We start from the raw sequence: 21,574 nt of genomic DNA on the forward strand, positions 1-21,574 counted from the left end.
TCAAAGTTTAATTAATCAAGTGGCCATTCTTTGGCAACAAAGGCAGTCAGGGACAGATCGATCTGCATTTTAACAGACAAAAACATGGAACCTCTTTCACCACCAGACTCCATGTCTCCATCCTCAGAGTGGGAAGGAACTTTATCTAGGGGTAGCCATCAGGAAAATGCATTTCAAAGAGTGACTGGACTATAAAAGTGAGGGCCAAAACCACTCCGGATATTATCTCTTTCTATCTCTCTTTCTCTCTTTCACCCAAGATGACAAAAGCACTAGCTTTTGATTTTGGGAAGGACCCTAACATGAAAATTTGGCAAGCAATGTTGTTAGGAACACGTGGTACAGATTTTACCTAGAACCAAGTCTAGCTCGATAAGTTTTAGTTACTAGAAAGCATTTTATCTTTATTTCTCTGGTAACCATTTCTGACTTTACTGCCTTGTTCTTGTACTCACTTAAAACCTATCTCTTTGTAGTTAAATAAACTTGTTTTAATCAAAACTAATCCAGTGTTGTGTTTAAACTGAATGATTTGGGTAACTCCAGTTAAAAAACAAACTGTTGAATATTGACCCCTGGCAAGGGCAACAGACTTCTAATATCTGTATTGTCCAGGAGCGGGCTGGACAGTGCAGAACACACGTTTTTGGGAAAATTCAGGGCAGGGTGTGTTGGGGGTCACCCTTCAAGTGGTAACCAAGGCTAGTGGGAGCCAGAGTGTGAATGGAGTGTTGCTAGTAGGCTGCAGCTATACACAGATACTCAGGGGGTGACCTGCATGCTGTTTGGCTGGTTCTGAAGAGCCCAGGTTGGGAGTTACAGCAGCAAAGAATTGGGAGCACCCCAGCTTGCAGGGCAAGCGGTGACACAGCCCTTAACTGGTCTGAACTACACCCCAGAATGTGACAAATATACACATTCCAGGGCAGAATCTGGCCCCTTGGAGGAGGAAAGATGGTCTTTTGGTTCAGGCACTGAACTGGGACGCAGGAGATTTGGGTTCAAATCGTCTACGTCAGAGTCAGGAATTAAGTGACCTTGGACAAGTCACTTAATCTTGCTGTGCAGCTCAATTATCTACCTGTAAAATAGAGCTTCCCTATTTCAGGGTCAGATATTACATTGAGGTGGACCAGAGAAAAGCCTATAATTATTATAAGAAAATCATTGCCTTTCTATGGTACCTTTTCATGTGTTTCTCCTACGTTATAGGACAAGTATGATATTCCCAATGAGGTTCTCTCACCTGCCCAAGCTCCTCATTAAGGTTTGATGTTCTGGCCATCGCAGGTGTATCTGTTTCTTGATAATACATATCTATGTCCTGAAAGAAAAGTGAAAACAGATACATAGTTTAATCAACTTAGAAGTCCTTACTTCTAAACAGAAAAACTGCTCACCTGTACTACAACCAGTTCTGTTTACATCATTGCATTTAAGTGGAATACATTGCAAAAATACCTACTGCATGTGCCAGTAATCCGAGAAGCAATTTTCCAGATGACTCAGCTTGGAAATGATTCAGTTATACTTACATAAAAATCGCATAGGCAAAATAAATGTAACTTCATCTGGGGTTATCTTTTTTAGAGGTCTTTTTCTACAGCCATGCTGAAGCCCTGAGGTTGTACACATGCACACACCCAGCCAGATGCACACGATACATTTTCCACAACTTCCAACCTCCAGGCACATCACAGCCCTCACCTTTGTGCCAAGGGGACTGAACGGGAATCCGTATGAAAACTGCCACTTCAGTTCCTTACCTGACCAGAGAGGTCACTATTTAGTGACATGAGCCACTCCCAACCTGCACTCTGTGGACAAACATTGCAGCTCAAGCATCACCAGAGTGAAAGTGACCTGACCACGTTTTACTTTCACAGTGGCCCCCAGGGTTCTGAATAGGATAACTGAAAAAATGACAAGATAGTGGTCATTTTTCACTCTGCTGAATCTTAGGAAACCTATGAGTTGCAGAAGAGTCACTACAACCAGTTTGCCAAAAGGCTCAGGAAGATGACACTACCTGTTCACACTCATTTCGTGTTCAGAAGGCTTTCCTAGCAACCAAAAGTGCGAAAAGCTATTCTTTTTTTCTAATGGAAGCTTAGAAACTGCAGAAGTGGATGGCACTCATGCAGGAAACCTTTCTACAGGCAAGTGGTGTTTTCAAGCCCTGGTGGCATGAACCAGTAAACTAGCATTGACCAGATTCACTGAACTATTAATTGGTCTCGCAAAGGCAATAACTAAAGAGACACTGACAAAAAAGTGACAAATTTAATTTTAAGGAAAAAGAAAAGGAGTACTTGTGGCACCTTAGAGCCTGTAAGGTGCCACAAGTACTCCTTTTCTTTTTGCGAATACAGACTAACACGGCTGCTACTCTGAAACCTTAATTTTAAGGGTTTTACACCAATGCGACATTCAAAACCACAATTTATAAACCAACTTTTTGTTCTTGCTACTTACCCAGTTTATAAAAAGAGCCTGAGTAAACTTGATGACTTCCAGGGTCACCAGGAGACTGATGGGAATGAGGTTGTTGTACAAGATTATGAATGTTAGCAGATTGTATCCAAAATTGACATAGAGCTCTTCTGTGGACCGAAAGGTATAGGGTAAGGTCACTAACAAGGCATGTGTTCGCATTCAATCAACCATGCAGTTTTACAGTGTTCATACTGTGGAGAGTTCCCATTTAAAACCAATGGCATAAACAGATGAACATCTATGTTCTCCACAAAACAGACCTTTTCAATTTATTGAATTTATTCAATTTATTGAAAAGGGCTACATTGTGTCTACCCTTATGTGGGTAGGTGAGGGCTCAAAGCATTTACCTTCCACCTTGAGCCCCTACACAGGAGACAAGCAAAATCTTGCTTCTTGCTTTCATGGCACACAAGGTTCCAGTGCAGAAAGCAATGCCAGCAATGGGCAGGGCAAAACTAAATCAAGGTCATGGCCCTGCACCACTCCACTCCTGCCAGCACGCTTCATTCTATTGATGGTTGTAGACTATGCTGTTTGTGTACACTCCTGGACACCGTGGTCCTTATCCTGATCTCACTTACACCAGTACAAATTCAGGACAAACTCCAGTTAACTTTCGGAAAAAAAATGTAAAAAATGGTGCAATGGAGATCAGAATCAAGCCCATCAGACGCAATGCCCCCAGGAGCTGTCACGGTGCACATAACTTCTTTATCCTGGTTCCCCTCCCATAACAAGTGCTCAGATAGCATGGTGTAAGAACCTGAATAGAATAAAATAGCACTGAAAAGTGAAAATCTCACCCAATGTGTTGTTTTTAAAGATGAGAAACAAAAGAAGACTTTTTACATAAAAAAAAGGCAGAGCCACCGCCAGCAGCAGCGCAGAACTAAGGTGGCAACACCATACCATGCCATGCTTCCTTCTGCGCTGCTGCCTTCAGAGCTGGGTGGCTGGAGAGCGGCGGCTGCTGACTGAGGGCCCAGCTCTGCAGGCAGCAGCGCAGAAGGAAGGGTGGCAATATCAAATCATGCCCCCATCCTCATTTCTGTGCTGGTGCTGGCGGTGGCTCTGCCTTCAGAGCTGGGCTCCTGGCCAGCTGCCGCCGCTCTCCAGATGCCCAGCTCTAAGGGCAGCACCGCGACCAGCAGCAGCGCAGAAGTAAGGCTAACAGTACCGCAACCCCTCCTACAATAACCTTGTGACCCCCCCCCAACTCCTTTTTGGGTCAGGATCCCTACGATGACAACACCAGGAAATTTCAGATTTAAATAGCTGAAATCATGAAATTTAACATTTTTAAAATCCTGTGGCCGTGAAATTGACCAAAATGGACTGTGAATTTGGTAGGGCCCTACACATATTACATCCAAATTCATAAAAAGGGAAAGGCTAGCTATGCTACATGGACACTGTGTGAAACATGGGATTTAGATTTGTGAGTAACTGAGTTTATTTTCAGTTCTGTAAACAGGTTACTAGAAGTGCAATATTCCATAGTCCAAAGGGATCTGGTAATCCTGTATACACACCATCTGTCCCCACTGAAGAGCCACAGATATTGTTTCTAGCAGCATATTTTCACTCTGACTCTCCAAAAAGCTGGTTTTGTTCCACATATGTTAATAGAGTTAGAAGGTGTGTCCCAATTATTTTCACCAAATATCTGTATTTATAGCTTCCAGTGTTGGCAAGTTCGGTAAACTATTCACTCTGGTGAGAATTCAAAAAAGATCACAATCAAAGAGTTGTGTAATTAAAACTAAATAAGGTATCCAAATAAAATGGTTTTACCAGCACTGAATATGCTAGATAAGTTGCCCAAATAAATGCATAGAAATAACCAGTACAACTGAGCATAAGAAAAACAGTCATTTAAAAGTATGGGAACTGAAGAATCCAGGCAAATGAATCTGGGAGAAAACTGAAAAGGCAGAGTTGAGAGCCAGAGATGAACACCCCTGAATGCTCAGAAGTTTTGAAATCTAGTTTAAATCTAAATTTTTAAATGGCTCAATATTTATGACAGGCTAAACGAAAATCTGGGTCCAAATGCTTCTGAACTTGGGAGTGTTTAAAATCCAGATCTGGAGAAGAATCTTCTGCAGCTTGGATCAGCCTCTAACTAAAACCAAGAGGCAAGCTTAATGGGAAAAGAAGTTTTTTTCTACCCAGACATTTGTGAGAATTAGGCACTCTGGTTAGGCACCCAGGTTTGAAGTTTTGATTTTGAAAGAATAAAGTATACTCCCCTTTTCCGACAATAAGAAAGAATGACTGGTTCTATGTGTGTAACTCATGAGACTGCTTTGAAAATGCATCTCCCTAGGTGAGACAATACTTGTGAGCCATATCTTGACTTCAGTTATACCTGTTTTTCAGGAATGATACTACATTGATTTCAGCAAAGTTTTTCTCAATTTACACCAGTTTGTGAGATCAGTCCCTATAACCTTTGAGTACTCTCCATTACAAATCATATTCCATTTGTTTCTCTTCATCACTGCTTCCTTCAGTCATTTAGATATCTTGTGTTTCATATTTTTCCTGTATAGAATTTTTATTAAACCTGGCAACACTATTTTTTAAGAAAACACCCTCTAGTAGCAGTAACAGTGATTAAGATGGAAAGAACATGATTGCCATAAACTGAAGACAAAGCTCGTTCAATGAAGAATGTGTCTTAAGATCTGTATAGCCTGCTATCAATGCCACTCCACTCCTCCTCAAAGATTGGATCTTTTTCAGTAAAGGTACCATAATTGCAGTTCATCTGAAACAGATGACAGCTCAGCCATTGCCAGCGGTTTTACCACTGCCAGTAAAAGATTTACACAATTCCAGTGACATTTATTTATTTAGGTCTGCATCCCAAGATAGTGTCAGTAACACAACAGCCAATGTCTTGCACATTTTGTAGCTGATTGTAATATAAATTGAAATGCCAAAAATCTCTCTCCTGCAGAATGACTTATATTCTATCTTGAAGTGTTTTCACAATATCCATACCTTTGTATTACTATTTAATCTCATAAGTAAATAGAGATAGCAAAAAGGAAGAAAAATGGAGTCCTTAAATGAAACACACACACTATACAGGATCAGAGATTTGCAATTGCAAAATTACCCCGTCTGTTGTAAGCTAGAACAGCCTGGTCCAGCAAATACAAAGACAGCAATAATTCTTAGTGTGTGAACATTAATCTTCAGGATATCCATATAGGGGAGATCATCTCCTCCAATTTATAGATGGGCTAACTAAAACGCAGAGGGACAGATCCTCAGCTGACATAAATCAGCATTAAATTAAAGCCAGTGGAGTTATGACACTTTACACCAGCCTAGGATCTGGTGAAAAGAGGTTGTGGCTGAAGTATGTAGACAAAAGGATTGAGAGACAGAGAGGAGGATGATACCACAAATCCCGTATCCAATTCAGTAAGTTACACTGCCCCAAACAATTTTTCATAACTGAAATAAGGAGCCTTTCGGTCATCTTTGAGTGGCATTTTGCACTGCTGTATGGGGCCCTTGGCATTTGACTCTCCTTCTTGTTGTCTCACATCCCCCTTTATTTTTGGACAGCTGCCTAGCAGCATTCTCAAACCTTGGGAGTGGGGAACATCTTGCATCCCTCAACAGCACATTCGCAGGCAAGCTGGGCTCCATAGTTACTGCAGTCTGTTTCTAGAATACATTGTCAAATAAAGTTAGCTGCTGGCTTTGATTTTTATTTATGGGCCTCTCTGCATTTATTTGGCAAAGATAAATGGCCTGGCATGCTCTGCAGAATCCTCAAAATTTATAAGCTCTCACTGTTTTAACACATAGACAATAGGCCACCTGCAATCAAACTCTCACCATTTGAACCAAGGTACCAGATGACTTCGCCGTGTGTTCTGTTCCAGAGTAAGGCACCCACAGAACTCACAAGGGCCATAACCAGAAGAATGCAGAACAAAACCAGAATCTGCATGTTGGTCACCTTCTCCACATTTGATCTCTTCAAAGGGGCTTTGGTTGAATTCTGAACAAAAGCAGAAACAGCCTTGAGAATTGGTTTAAGTATGGCAATAACAATAGCAAATGGTGAGAAAAACTGCTAAATAATATTACAATAACTACAAAAGTGGGACTGTTCTTCTTAGTTCTTTGGCACACAGTTAATTTTCAGAGTCTTAAAACAGTGGACTTAGCTATTTTGTTCTCAAACTCCATCCCCAACCAGTTAAATATTGTATTTATGCAAAGTCTATGACTAGGGCCCCTAGCCACTATGGTGGTATTATATACACAAACACAGACACACAGAGATTAACAGACTACTGTTGTGAGTCAGACATAGGGGACATGTACTATGCTCAATCTCTTCTGAGGGCTCAGCACACTCCCTCCAGCCTATTCATCCCACTCTGATGGCCAAGGCAGGTAAAGAACAAGACCATGTCCCTGCCTCTGAGGGTCTAGCTCAGGGGTGGGCAAACTTTTTGGCCCAAGGGCCACATATGGGTTTGGAAATTGTATGGCAGGCCATGAATGCTCACAAAATTGGAAGTTGGGGTGCAGGAGGGGGTGAGGGCTCTGGCTTGGGTTGTGGGCTCTGGTGTGGGGCCAGAAATGAGGAGTTCAGGGTGCGGGAGGGTACTCCGGGCTGGGACCAAGGGATTTGGAGGGCAGGAGGGGGATCAAGACTGGTGCAGGGGGTCGGGGCGTGGGAGGGGATCGGGATGCAGGCTCCGGGTGGCGCTTATCTCAAGGAGGGGAGGTGCGGCCAGGCGGCTCTGCACGCTGCCCTGTCCACAGGTGCTGCCCCTGCAGCTCCCATTGGCCACAGTTCCCAGCCAATGGGAGCTGAGGGGGCAGTGCTTGGGGTGGGGGCAGCGTGCAGAACCCCCTGGCTGCCCCTACGTGTAGGAGCTGGAGGAGGGAACATGCTGCTGCTTCTGGGAGCTGCGTGAAGTGGGGCAAGCCCCAGACCCTGCTCCCACCCCACCTCCCGGCAGGAGCTTGAGGGCCGGATTAAAATGCCTGGAGGGCTGTATACAGCCCCTGGGCCATAGTTTGCCCACCCCTGGTCTAGCTCTCAGGGGAACACTAGCAGAGAGCAGCAGTTACTGTCCTCAAAAGAATGCAGGGATTGGAATTTTCTCTAGTTTCTGCACAGGGCTCTAAGAGGGAAAATGCTCCTTATATCTTCCCCTCAGCTCTTGTGCACTGCAAGTTTTTAGACACAGTTAAACAGTAGCCAAGTATAGTTGTCTTTTATAGCCTTAAATCTTAAATGAGCTGAACTAAAGTCTGGTGGAACCTGGCTGAATAGAACTACTTGCAGGATCAGGGCACATATTAATGCATGGAAAGGTTTTAAGTGGATTTATTGTTCTAGAAGTAGATAATTTCTTCCTAGATTACAGCCCACAGAAGATTGCTTGTTCCAGAAAGTGAACAGGGATATACTGCAGAGTCACCGTTGACATTACTTCTCCTTGTTACTATACTTCTCTGCGTGAGAGTCAGGAAAAGCTTGCATTACCGTGGTGCTCTGGGAAGGCTGCAATGGCACTTACTTTATAAATTTAGATTAAAAATAGTTAGTACTATATATCATGTATAAGGAAACGAGTCTGTCACAGATTCCATGATTTTTGGTGACCTCCAGAATTTAAGCCCCAGGCAATGGGACTTTGGCTGTCAGCTCTGTGCGGCAGGGCTCAGGCAATCAGCCCTGTGCCACAGGGTGAGCCCTGGGCAGCGGGGTTCAAGCTGTCACCCTCCACCTCGCATTTGGGCAGCAGGGCTCAGGCTTCTATGAATTATTGTTTATTGACTGCAACCTGTCCATGACTTTTACTAAAAATAATTATGACAAAATCTTAACCTTAATCATGTATAAAATGTATGTTGTAAGCTCTTCCTGGCAGGTACTAAGTGCACATACTGCACCCAGCACTGTGGAGTCCCAATCTCACTCGAGGCTTCTGGATGCTAAGTCATTGTATTTGTAATGCAAGACACTTTATTTTGCATAATCAACTCATAAGGACAGGCAGAATACAGAAAGAGAGAATACTGAGTTCCATCAAAACACACACGAGTTATTATTTCCAATCCATTTTACCTGCATGAGCTTTGTGTCATGTCCTGTGTATACAACTATTCCCAGGACCCATTGGGTGTTTCTAAGTTGTGCACCTCTCAGCAAGATCTGGTCAGGCCCAATGGGAACCGGACTAGAAGCCAAGAACAAAGAAAAAAATAAGAACAGATATTTTAAATGACTCTAAAGATACTCTAATTCAAGAAAGTTATTTTTCATTATATGAACACATACTTCTTTTCTTGTTACTCCCCTTTCACATCATTTACAAAACCCAGCACTTCGAAGGAAATGAATAGTCTGGGACCTCCAGCATAAATCTGCCACTGCCCACCCATAAATAAATACATTGAGTTCATTCCTCGACTGTCTTCCAGTCTCTGCACAGTGCAGCAAAGTGCGGGAGCTGCAAAGGAGCTGGCTACAGTTCCCAGTTTGTCATCCAGCATATTATAGAACAGCCTCAAGGTTGCCCTAAATAACACTCCAGCTAATGTGATTTCTATTGAGCAAACAGAGGGACATAAACAGCACTAGACACTTGGCAAACTTTTCAAAAATGAGCCACTACAAAGACTTTTAATCTTAAAAAGTACTTAGTCACTAAGTAACAAACATTTTCAGAAAGCAGCATGATCCAGTGGACTGTCCGAGGGAGGCAAGTGCTATTCTCAACTCTGCCACTAGCCTGCTGTGTTACCTGGGGCAAGGCACTTCATCTCTCTGCGCCTGAGGGCATCTACACTTGAAATGCTAAACAGCAGCACAGCTGAATCACTGCGCTTCAGTGTAGACACTATCTGTGCTGGTGGGAAGGGTTCTCCCATCACTGTAGGTAATCCACCTCCCCGACAGGGGGGTAGCTCGGTCAACGGAAAAATTCTTCCATCAACCTAGCACTGTTTACACTGGAGCTTAGGTCAGCTTAATTACACTGGATTTTCTAGTGTAGAACAGGCCTTAGTTTCCCCACCTATAAAATGAGCATAATGACACTTCTTTTTAAAGCACTTTAATTTCTATGGATTATAATACTTGAATTTATACATCTGAAGCATGAAGCTTTTTCTTTTAAGAGTTACAAGAGGGAACTAAATTACCCTTAAAAAGGAACTGTGGCTGCAAGCTCAACTATGAAGGGACTCTCACTTCTCCCATAATAAACATGCATCATTTGCAAAGTGGGACTGGAACCCTGGCTAAGTTCTCTGTAAGCTGCGCGGTCGCGCAGCGGCCTATTTCATGCAGCACAGGCGCTCAGGGAACCAGGGAGCTGTCGTGGCTGGGGGAGGGCACCCCTCCCCCAGCCCCAACCTAGCCCTACCCCTGGCCCCAACTATGGCACGGCCCAGACTTGCCATGGACAGGGCGCCGCTACCCCAGCCCAACCCTGGGCGGCCCGGCCCGACCCCAAACCTGGACGGCCTGGCCCGAACCCGGCCGGCCCTCCCCAAACCCAGCCCCAGCCCGGACCTGCAGGGACCGGGGGAGGGGTGCCTATCTTGCAGCCCCAGCCCCAGAGCTGCCACAGCAGAGAGGGGTGCCTCTCCCCACCAGCCCAGGTGCTGCGGGGAGAGAGAGCTGGGGGAGTCCTCACACCCCTGCACCCCAACCTTCTGCCCCAGTCCTGAGCCCCCTCCCACACTCCAAACTCCTCGACTCCACCCCTACCACATTAATTTTGTTATGTGTCACACATCACCTCCATACTGGTGCACATAAAATTCATTCTGCACATGGGTGTGAAAAATTAGAGGGAACACTGAACCCTCATCTTCTAGTTCCAGAACTCACAGGCCTCTACCACTTAAGGTAAAGACTGTCCATTGAAGTCAATAGAGCTACACCATTTTACAGTAGCTGATGATCCGGCCCATGTACCAGTTAGCAGTCACCCATAGAAATACCTTTATGTTCTTTCTATGTTGCCAGGGAGGCCACAGTGCACAGATACACATTAGACATATTTCTTAACAGAAGACAACTGTAGTCTTTCAGTAAAGTTGATACCTTTGGCCATCTAAGCGTAAGTTTCCAATGAAGTCATAGAGGTGACGGTTGGGTCCTTCACATTCTATCTTCCCAGACACTTTCATCAAGTCTTCTCTCGACTGCAGACTAGCAGTTTGAGTCAACCCCTGCAAGAGACCAAGCCAGAGGAGATGCTTGTCAATTCAACTTTTCTTGTTAGTTTAATTTTCAACATTTTGTTCTATAATGTATCCCAACAAGTGAGAGACAGAGGCATAGCTTAGTACATTGACTTAGTAGTCGAGCTTCTTCTGCTGCTTATGGGATTCAGGGGCTCTGTAGCCCCACAGAAATTGCTGACTTAATAAGGACCAGATTTTGCCCTAGCTTGCATGGTCGCTCAAGGCAGTAAAGTGGCATAAGGCACCTCCTTACTAGCTTGAGCCAGCTGCCCCTACAACCATTCATAGCGGTGCACAGAAAACAGTCTTCACAGCGCTGTTACGTTCCCCCACTCGGCACAAGTGGGCAGGAGGGAGTGGGAAGAAACAAGGAATGAGAGCAGCTTTGGTTCTGCCCTCCCCCCACCCCTACACGGGGCAATGTAGCTTTTTGACACATGTATGCTAAGTCCCACTCTCCCTCCAGGGCCGCTCCTGGGGCACTAAAACCATGCTCTGCCCTTGCTCAGGGTTGATTGCTAACTCACCACAGATTAATAGATTCCAAGGCCAGAAGGGATCATTGTTATCTAGTCTGCCCACCCAGTATAGCACATGCCACAGAACTTCCCCAAAATAATTCCTAGAGCATCTCTTTCATGAAAACATCCAATCTTGACTTAAACTATGCGGAGTGTCAAACTGGTCCTCTCTTGCCCCCAGGATCGAGGAACTGCATCCAGCTCCTTTGCAGCTCCCCGATCCTATTGCACTCAGTGAAGACTGCATATCGCAGCCAAGAATTTAACCCAATGTATTAACTTATTGGGAGGGCAGTGTAAGATTTATCATAGGTATCAATAGCCATACCCTAACATGCAATTTTCTGAAATTTAGAAACCACATGCCTGATTCTTCACTGCTTTTTGCCTAGTGTCAAAAGTTACCCTTGAGTGAAGGGAGTGGAAAGTGAGTGTAAATCACTGCCATAAACCCATTTTCCATCTTGTTTGCTCAAGTGAGACTCCACGTTGCAAGGCAGTTAGAGAATCAGGTCCACATTTTTTAAATGCAGTGACCCATATATAAATATAATCTGCAGAGGATTCTTCCCCAGACTACTGTCCTTGGTATCAGACCTGTAGATACAACCACAGTTTCTCAAACAAAATTAAAATGCAGGCAAATATAAAGGTTTTCAAATATGAATTGTAAGTTACAATGGCATTATGATGATGCATTTTGTACAAGATGGGTCATGTGAGGTGTCACTGGAAAATTTATGATTTGCTAAATATGATTATCATATTTGTATGTATGTATCATTTTTGTACCGGAAGTTATGAATATTGACTACATATCTGTATTTCACATGTAATCACATCTGGGTGACACCCACTAGGCAAAATGCTTCCAGTCTAGATAGTCGGCTATGAAGGGCCCACTCAAGGTAATGGGCCATTAGGAAAAACAATAGGCTTTAGGAGAAGCTTATGCCCCACCTAGTAAACATCCCTGAGAATGCTCCAAACAGCTTGTAAGTAATGGTTGCTATGACTCAGCAAGGTATGCAAGGGCATGTGACCAGGCCACATGACACAGAATTTCATCTTGGATACCAGTGTTTTTCCACAAACTGAGTTTGGGACAAAGGGTTCCTGCCATATGCTAAAGCTATATAAGGCAGGGAGTGACATCATCTGTTGTTCTTCACTCTCCCACAACTGAACACCTAAGAGAAGCTCCTAAGGAAAAGGACTTGGAACTGGGCTTGAACACAAAAAAGAAACTTACAAGAAGTGGAAGATTGGACAAATGACCAGGGAAGAGTATAAAAATACTGCTCGCGGATGCAGGAGTGAAATCAGTAAGGCCAAATCACACCTGGAGTTGCAGCTAGCAAGAGATGTTAAGAGTAACAAGAAGGGTTTCTTCAGGTACGTTAGCAACAAGAAGAAAGTCAAGGAAAGTGTAGGCCCCTTACTGAATGAGGGAGGCAACTTAGTGACAGAGGATGTTGAAAAAGCTAATGTACTCAATGCTTTTTTTGCCTCTGTCTTCACGAACAACGTCAGCTCCTGGACTGCTGCACTGGGCAGCGCAGCATGGGGAGTAGGTGACCAGCCCTCTGTGGAGAAAGAAGCGGTTTGGGACTATTTAGAAAAGCTGGACAAGCACAAGTCCATGGGGCCGGATGCGCTGCATCCGAGAGTGCTAAAGGAGTTGACGGATGTGATTGCAGAGCCATTGGCCATTATCTTTGAAAACTCATGGTGATCCGAGGAAGTCCCAGACGACTGGAAAAAGGCTAATGTAGTGCCCATCTTTAAAAAAGGGAAGGGGGAGGATCCAGGGAACTACAGGCCAGTCAGCCTCACCTCAGTCCCTGGAAAAATCATGGAGCAGGTCCTCAAGGAATCAATTCTGAAGCACTTGGAGGAGAGGAAAGTGATCAGGAACAGTCAGCATGGATTCACCAAGGGCAAGTCATGCTTGACTAATCTAATTGCCTTCTATGACGAGATAACTGGCTCTGTGGATGAGGGGAAAGCGGTGGACGTGTTGTTCCTTGACTTTAGCAAAGCTTTTGACATGGTCTCCCACAGTATTCTTGCCAGCAAGTTAAAGAAGTATGGGCTGGATGAATGGACTATAAGGTGGATAGAAAGCTGGCACGATTGTTGGGCTCAACGGGTAGTGATCAATGGCTCCATGTCTAGTTGGCAGCCGGTATCAAGTGGAGTGCCCCAAGGGTCGGTCCTGGGGCCGGTTTTGTTCAATAGCTTCATAAATGATCTGGAGGATGGTGTGGATTGCACCCTCAGCAAGTTTGCAGATGACACTAAACTGGGAGGAGAGGTAGATACGCTGGAGGGGGGGGATAGGATACAGAGGGACCTAGACAAATTAGAGGATTGGGCCAAAAGAAATCTGATGAGGTTCAACAAGGACAAGTGCAGAATCCTGCACTTAGGATGGAATAATCCCATGCACCGCTACAGACTAGGGACCAAATGGCTCAGCAGCAGTTCTGCAGAAAAGGACCCAGGGGTGACAGTGGACGAGAAGCTGGATATGAGTCAACAGTGTGCACTTGTTGCCAAGAAGGCCAATGGCATTTTGGAACGTATAGGTAGGGGCATTGCCAGCAGATCGAGGGACGTGATCGTTCCCCTCTATTCGACATTGGTGAGGCCTCATCTGGAGTACTGTGTCCAGTTTTGGGCCCCACACTACAAGAAGGATGTGGAAAAATTGAAAAACGTCCAGCGGAGGGCAACAAAAATGATTAGGGGACTGGAACACATGATTTATGAGGAGAGGCTGAGAGAACTGGGATTGTTTAGTCTGCGGAAGAGAAGAATGAGGGGGGATTTGATAGATGCTTTCAACTACCTGAAAGGGGGTTCCAAAGAGGATGGATATAGACTGTTCTCGGTGGTAGCTGATGACAGAACAAGGAGTAATGGTCTCAAGTTGCAGTGGGGGAGGTTTAGGTTGGATATTAGGAAAAACTTTTTCACTAGGAGGGTGGTGAAACACTGGAATGCGTTACCTAGGGAGGTGGTGGAATCTCCTTCCTTAGATATTTTTAAGGTCAGGCTCGACAAAGCCCTGGCTGGGATGATTTAGTTGGGGATTCGTCCTGCTTTGAGCAGGGGGTTGGACTAGATAACCTCCTGAGGTCCCTTCCAATCCTGATATTCTATGATTCTATGATTCTATGAAGGGAATGGTCCTAAGTTTGTGTCTGCTAGGGAGACTGGCACTGTAACTAGGTCGCATCCAGTTAGTGTCTATGTAAAATCCCAGAGACCAGACAATTCTGGTGCTTGTATTTTGCCCATTGCTAGTGTGTTGTTGGGAAAGAGTGTAGCAACTCTGTCTAATCAGGGTGAGATCCTAGCCAGGGCACAAGGAGAGCAGAAAGGTGATTTGATTGTGTTACCTACTGAGGATGTGGAAACCTGTAGCAAGAAGGAAAAGATTCCTGAACTTGTGTGTGGCAAAGGGAAGGAGACTGCTTCTAACCTTTTACCTAGGAAGTCTGTAAGTTTGCCTGAAAGGGGATTGTGTAGGAATCCTCCTGATGGGCCAGAGGTAATTCTGGATGTAAGTGAGACCCAGAAAGAGTCTGTTGTTGCTCAGGAAAGTGTTCCTCTAGAGCAAGCCCTAGGTGAAGAGGGTAAGGGCTGAATTTCTGTGAAGGGTGAACTGTTGCATAGAAAAGCCCTAGGGAAAGGAATCCTCATAGTAGTATTTGCAAGCAGTTTATTGCAACTGAAGGGTGTGAAAGTGATTTAATCAAGAAAGTTTCAGTTCCTAACAGCCAGAAATTTTCTGTTGTGAATGAAGCCACTGACTTTCCTGTTGAAAGATCCAGTGTGGACAGCTTTGAGAAGGTCTCAGATGAAGTGAAAGCTGTTAAGAAAGTTAAACAGTCCTATAACCAAGTGGCTGTGTTTGGCCAGCTTGTTGGGGAGACAAGGTTGTGGAGAAAAGGATGTCTCCATGCTAGTTCTGTAAGTGAACAGTATGTGGCCCAGGCCAAGATGGGGGCTCTTAACCAACAGAGCCCAAATTGCAGGCCTCCAGACTGGAGCGCTGAGAGAAGACCCTATCCCAGTTTGACCCCCGGGGGTTTTGGGGTGGCAAAAGGGCACGGGCTGCATAAACCTTCCCACATGAGGCATGCGAGTGCTATCGACCACCACGACCTAAGGGAGGGCGTGAAACTGGAAGGGCCTGGTGTAACTCCCATCAAGGAACAGGAGAGATGCTGGGGCATCCATGGGAATGCTGGTGGCTTCGAACTTCCCCGGGTCACCGGCAAAAGTGACCCCGTTCAGTTCGGTCTCGAAGGGGGGAGAGATGTGACGAAGCAGGACTTTTCTTAATGTTTCCTCTGAATATTGTGGGGGTGCCTCAGTTTCCCCTATGCAGTTCTTAAGTATCTAGGTGGTGGGATAAGGGTGTATGATCGTTGCAGAGCCCTAGAGGGCAGGTGTGTGCAGGGGTCTGGACACCGAGAATGGCCAACACCCTGTTTCCTGGCAACTGATGGCCTGGCCCTTCCCCCCTGCAAGGTGAGAGCTAAAGGGTTGGAGAACAAAGGAATCAGGTGACCCCCTGGCCTGGGAAAGGGACAAAGCCAAGAGGAGGAGGGGCTGGAGAGAGTTTCAGTTTGGGGCTGGCTGGGGACATGGAGTGAAGTGCAGATGGGGTTGTCTGGCTCACTGCCTCCCAAAATGGACCCAGCTGAGGGGTCCTGTTCTCTGCACCTACAAGCTCTGGTTTAGACCATGTTCCTGTTGTCTAATAAACTTCTGTTTTACTAGCTGGCTGGCTGAGAGTCACGTCTGACTACGAAGTTGGGGTGCAGGACCCTCTGGCTTCCCCAGGACCCTGCCTGGACGGACTCGCTGTGGGAAGTGCACGGAGGGGCAGAGGATGCTGAACGCTCCGAGGTCAGACCCAGGAAGGTGGAAGTTGTGTGAGCTGTGAGTCCTGAAGACAGTCTGCTAGCAGAAAGGAGACTTCCCCAGAGTCCTGACTGGCTTCATAGGGAGCAGTTCCAGAGCATCGCCCGGGGACTCCGTGACAACAAGTACACAGGTTTCTAAGTGCTGCTTTGATACTGTCAGGGGTATGCTGCAATCCCATGAAACTGCATCTTAATGTGCTCAATGCCCTGATTCTCCTCACACATTAGTTTTAGATTTGAGCAGCTGCAGTGTCTAAATGGAGTTACTCCCCACTAACACCGGGGTAAGTAAGAAGAGAATCTGTAACTCCTCTTCTCTGACTTGCATAATGACAGGTTTCAGAGTAGCAGCTGTGTTAGTCTGTATTCACAAAAAGAAAAGGAGTACTTGTGGCACCTTAGCGACTAACAAATTTATTTGAGCATAAGCTTTCGTGAGCTACAGCTCACTTCATCGGATCCATCCTTTTCTTTTTTTCTCTTCTCTGATAACTTTACATTTCCCAAACATTTAAAGTAGAAACTTATTTTCTCACCTCTAAACATTCTCTTATATTTTACAGATATATTTGCATAAAATAAAATGTGTCCTTCTGGTGAAGTTTACCATGGGCACAGCGTGACTGATGCCCCTTGGTACAGAACAGCCACTGTATCCATGCTGCACATGCTATGGAGAGGGCATGTAAGGGGACTCCACTCACCAAAGGTTCTGCATCAGCTCTGATAAACCACGGCATGGGGTATTGGGGATGGGCAGGAGGATGGTGGGAGCTTGGCCTCTCGCTCTGTAATTACTGGGATCCCCTTAAGCAGGATGTGCATAAGAGTCTCAGTTAATTATTTTTACTCACACAAAAGTACCAATCTCCTGCTCCATGCTGCTCCCCACCCAAAGTCTGAGGTGCTCACACTTAGGAGTCAGAGAAAGCCCGGGAAAATACACAGGCCCTGATTCACCTTTACATCTCTCTGGCGGTGTAAAGAAGCCTGGAAGTGTATATGTCTAATTCACACTCTTTAAAGGTTTATTTACACGGCCAGGGTTGTACAAAGCAGCCACAGTGTAAATGAGAATCAGGCCCATACGCTTTGCAACATGACCTGAAGGTCATCAAATGCAGGTCCTGTAAGATGGAGAGAGACTAAATTCATGTTTAAAGCACTTACCAAGCATGTAATTACAGCAGCCCTGGGAAGAATACTGCTGTTATTAGAGTGGGGGAAAGTGAGACAGAGAAGTTAAATATTTGTTTGAAGGCCACACTAGACGTAAGCATCATAGCCAGGATCTTCCTGATGTCCATTCCCATGTTTAAATCCACTGGACCATGCCTCTCTTTAATTCAGTCTCTCAACAAATCTGTACAGCAATTACCACCACCTTCATTCAACAGATGCAGAAACTGGCAGTGAGAGCATAAGTAACTAGTCAAGAGTTATACAGCTGCATTTAGAATCCAGATCTCCTCACACCCAGCTCCCTTTCCTAACTGCTAAACAGGACTTTCTAGTTAACATTATACACTAACAAAATAAATGTGATTTTACCTGTCGTATTTTAAGATTAGTCTCCCCATCAAGATTAGATGTTTCAATATAGCACATTGCCTGAGGTTCACTGCAGAAAGCACAGTAAAATTTTCATGATTAAACATTTTATAAAACAATTACACTGAGCCTTACTTGTGCTTTGAAAGTACCCAATTATAATTATTCTCAATACATTATATGGCAAAAAGTTAAATTCTGATGGTGAATGACAGGGTGCCGTTTTTTAAAAATCCCTTTGAAAATTACTTCAGTTAAAAATGACTTAAATGATTTCTTAAAAAAACCACATCTATCTGAATCAATATAGATGCTATCCAGGAAAAACAAGCAGGTTTAACATAAGTACACATCACTTCCAGAAAATATTAAAGAACCTCTGCTTCAATTCTTCACATTATTTAATAACTCAGCTGTTTCACTTTTGACAAGTTCTCCTTCTAGAATTTTCTTCCCCAAATTTGTTGAGCAAGAATGCTGGAAAACCATAGCAACATTAAAACAGGGGAGATTTTCAAATTACTAAGGACAATTAGGCACCAGCTCCCTTCATACCTTTGTACATTTTTTTCCCCATAGAGCCAAATCTGGCTATACGCTGCTCATACAATTCACCAAAAAGCCATGGCTGTAAGGGCAGCAGAGGATGTTAATGTTCCACCTCCCTGATTCTAGTTCCCCCCAAACTTGCAGAGGCTACTCTGCAGGTGTCCTGTGGTTGGAGCCACAGAAAGGCATTCTGGAACCAGGGTTAGACTCAAGGGGTGTGGTCTACTAGAGTGTTTGTGCCCTTACACATCCCCACACATCCCCTGTCTTACAGAAATTACTCCTCTTCCTAGCTGGAATAGGCTGTCCGAGGGTGGGAGAGAGTTAAGTATGGGTCAAATTCAGGTATACAATGATGATGCTTTCACATAGTGCCTATTCTCAGGGCACACCTGAGGAGTATTAGAATCTTGCCCAGAGTTTGTACTCATTCATCTTGTCCTGTAGTTCATAAATTCATAGATTTCAAGGCCTGAAGGGACCACTATGACCATCTGAGCCCCTTTATAACACAAGCCATAGAACTTCCCCAAAATAATTCCTAGAGCATATCTTTTAAAAAGACATCCTCACTTATGTCTATGCATCACAATGAAGGAATTCACTTCCTACTTGGACCCAGATACGCATTTCATCTTCCCGTGTTTGCAGACTACTTTCTGTACATTGAGATGCTGTTCTATACCTCCTGAAGCAATTAGATTTAAATTAACCCTTGTATTGCTGCCATTTTCCTGACTGCTAGACACCTGAATGCCAGAGAGATGCAGGTATGCAGATCTAGCCATATACACAGATATGTATGTGGTCTCCAGAGAAATAAATTTTCTTTCAGAAGTCATACAGCAATGGGAGCTGGAACACAGGTTCACAGCTTCCCACATATGGTCAAACTAACAGATCAGATCCAATGGACACTACAGACTCTAATACATAAACCACTATGGTCCATATTTTTGGTCATATTATGAACAGAAAATTTACTGTAATCTAGATGGTGGATCAGACGCAGCACTTATATCACAGGCCAAGAAATTTTTACACAAAGTTCTTCACATCTGTATATAGACCTGAAAATGCCTCTTATACCCAGTACAAATGAGATCCAAATATGATCTTTAATTGCTTTTGGTCTTTTTTTCTGCCTTAAGAATTTCTGCTGTCTGTAAGATCCCTTGAATGTCATCTTTATGTGAATAATCAAAATAATAGACAATTTAACAGTCAAAACAATATACCTGTACACACAATACCTTAATACAGCACATACCATACACAAATCAAACAATCCATCCTTGCAGAGCATGCAAAGCTTTCTGGTGAACTGAGGGCTATTATTATTATTATTACCATCTCAAAGAATTTATTATGTACATAACAAAGCGACCATGGTAAAAGCAAAACCACAACAGAAATGGCCAGTACTAAAAGCAAAGCATTTCATAAATTAAACAGCATACTCAGGGCCAAATTATGCCTCAGTTACACCAGTGTAACCTCACTGACATCAGTGGGGTTTCTGGAGTGGTACTGACAGAATAATTTGGCCTATGCATCTTAAGAACTAAATCCCAGTGAAGCAGGTAAGTGGGAGAAAAAGTTTAAATATAAAACGTTTGGGGAGAAAGCCCAAAATGGAATGAGAATCCCTCAAAACTGGAAATTACCATTCTGATAAGAGTGTGGTTGTATCCCCTACCTGCACTTAAATTTGGGAGCCACCTGGCTAGTAATAAATAATCAATAATAATTTGGGGCTTTTATTTAAATAAATCTTATTTTTAAATTTTGACCTAAATCCTAGAACGAACTAGATATTTGAGGTACCTCAGTTTTTGGGTACTCAACCTCAGTCATGATTAAAGGGACAATATTTTTCAGACTTACTGAGCACCCTCAGGACACCTTATGGAATTTCAATTGGGCACCCTAAAACTCCAGTACCCCAAATCTCTAGTAATTTTTGAAATTTCAAATCTTCATTTTTACCTGCTATCTATCTCCACCAGAGACACTGCTTCTCCTGGTGACACAAGAATGAGACAGAAAGTGAGGGCAAGGCAGGAAATGTAGGCCAATAGCTCAGAAAAGACATTTCTCAGAAGGTTAATCATCTGTTTCCCTCTCCAGGAGGGAATTTCAGGGCATGGGGATCAGGGTGACCCATGGCCATTGCTAGTTAGAGAGAAGAAGAACATCCACAAGATCTCTTGTTTGATGTTTGGGTGGTGAAGAGAAGACCTGCAGTCTTAGGGTGTATCTTCACTGCAAAGTTAACTCAAATTATAACTCAAATGTTGCTCCTAACTCAAGTGTGGTGGTGCTTTTAAACACAACTTGGCTGGTCCATCAGGGGGTACAGGCTAAAACTTCAGAGAGCGCAACTCAGCAGATGCTGGCATGCCCACTCTAGTGTGGCCACAGGCTAGTTCCACTCGAGTGCTGACAGTCCTCCAATGCCTTCTCATAATTCCCACCCAGGCACCCAGAGAGGACAGACAAGTTCTCTCATAATTCACTAAAAAAGAATTTACAGAGCAGCTCATCTAACTGCAGCGCAAAGACCCATGAGATATGCACCCAGAAGTCCCAGGACTTGTCTACACTTACAGTGCTGTGGCACTTAGTAAAGATGCTACCGGTACCAGAAGAAGAGCTTCTCCCATCAGCGTAGGTGCTCCACCTCCCGGAGAGGTGGTAGCTATGTTGACAAGAGAAGCCCTCGAACTGTCTATACCAGGGGATAGGTTGGTATAACTAGGTTGCCCAAGGGTGTGGCTACGTTTGTAGTATAGACTAAACTTTCATAGAATATCAGGATTGGAAGGGACCTCAGGAGGTCATCTAGTCCAACCCACTGCTCAAAGCAAGACCAATCCCCAATTTTTGCCCCAGATCCCTAAATGGCCCCCTCAAGGATTGAGCTCACAACCCTGGGTTTAGCAGGCCAATGCTCAGACCACTGAGCTATCCCTCCCCCTTATTTTAGTGACACACATGAATAAGTGAAGCACCAGAGCAGTGGACACAGCAGCTCGAATGTTATTCTGCACTGTGACTGCTTTCTCTCAAGCGAGGCTAACTCAAGAGAAGTAACTTGAGCATACATAACTCGAGTTAATTGCAGTGGAAGAAGGCGGCACAAGTACTTGGGGGCGGGGCACTAAGTGTTGGGGGAACCTGCTGGATTTTTTTCAGTTCAATTAATACAAGGAAACAAAACTAAAGTTCTTTTGATCACCACCAAAAATCACTTAGCTG

The 21,574-nt window shown here is 44.3% G+C and overlaps 1 protein-coding gene across 7 annotated transcripts in view; it reads right to left on the reverse strand.

Annotated features, from left to right (window-relative positions):
• Positions 1-21,574, reverse strand: part of ATP8A2 (ATPase phospholipid transporting 8A2) — a 692,754-nt gene that overhangs the window by 523,712 nt on the left and 147,468 nt on the right. For all 7 annotated transcript variants that reach the window (XM_073340296.1, XM_073340286.1, XM_073340306.1 and 4 more), the window contains 6 exons: positions 17,765-17,834; positions 10,607-10,734; positions 8,618-8,729; positions 6,361-6,526; positions 2,476-2,603; positions 1,247-1,324 (listed from right to left, as the gene is read on the reverse strand). In XM_073340296.1, coding sequence (XP_073196397.1) covers positions 1,247-1,324; positions 2,476-2,603; positions 6,361-6,526; positions 8,618-8,729; positions 10,607-10,734; positions 17,765-17,834 — 682 coding nt within the window. The remainder of the gene's footprint in view (positions 1-1,246; positions 1,325-2,475; positions 2,604-6,360; positions 6,527-8,617; positions 8,730-10,606; positions 10,735-17,764; positions 17,835-21,574) is intronic.

This window comes from Lepidochelys kempii, chromosome 1 (genome assembly GCF_965140265.1).
Source record: "Lepidochelys kempii isolate rLepKem1 chromosome 1, rLepKem1.hap2, whole genome shotgun sequence".
In the NCBI taxonomy this organism is placed as follows: Eukaryota; Metazoa; Chordata; order Testudines; family Cheloniidae; genus Lepidochelys; species Lepidochelys kempii.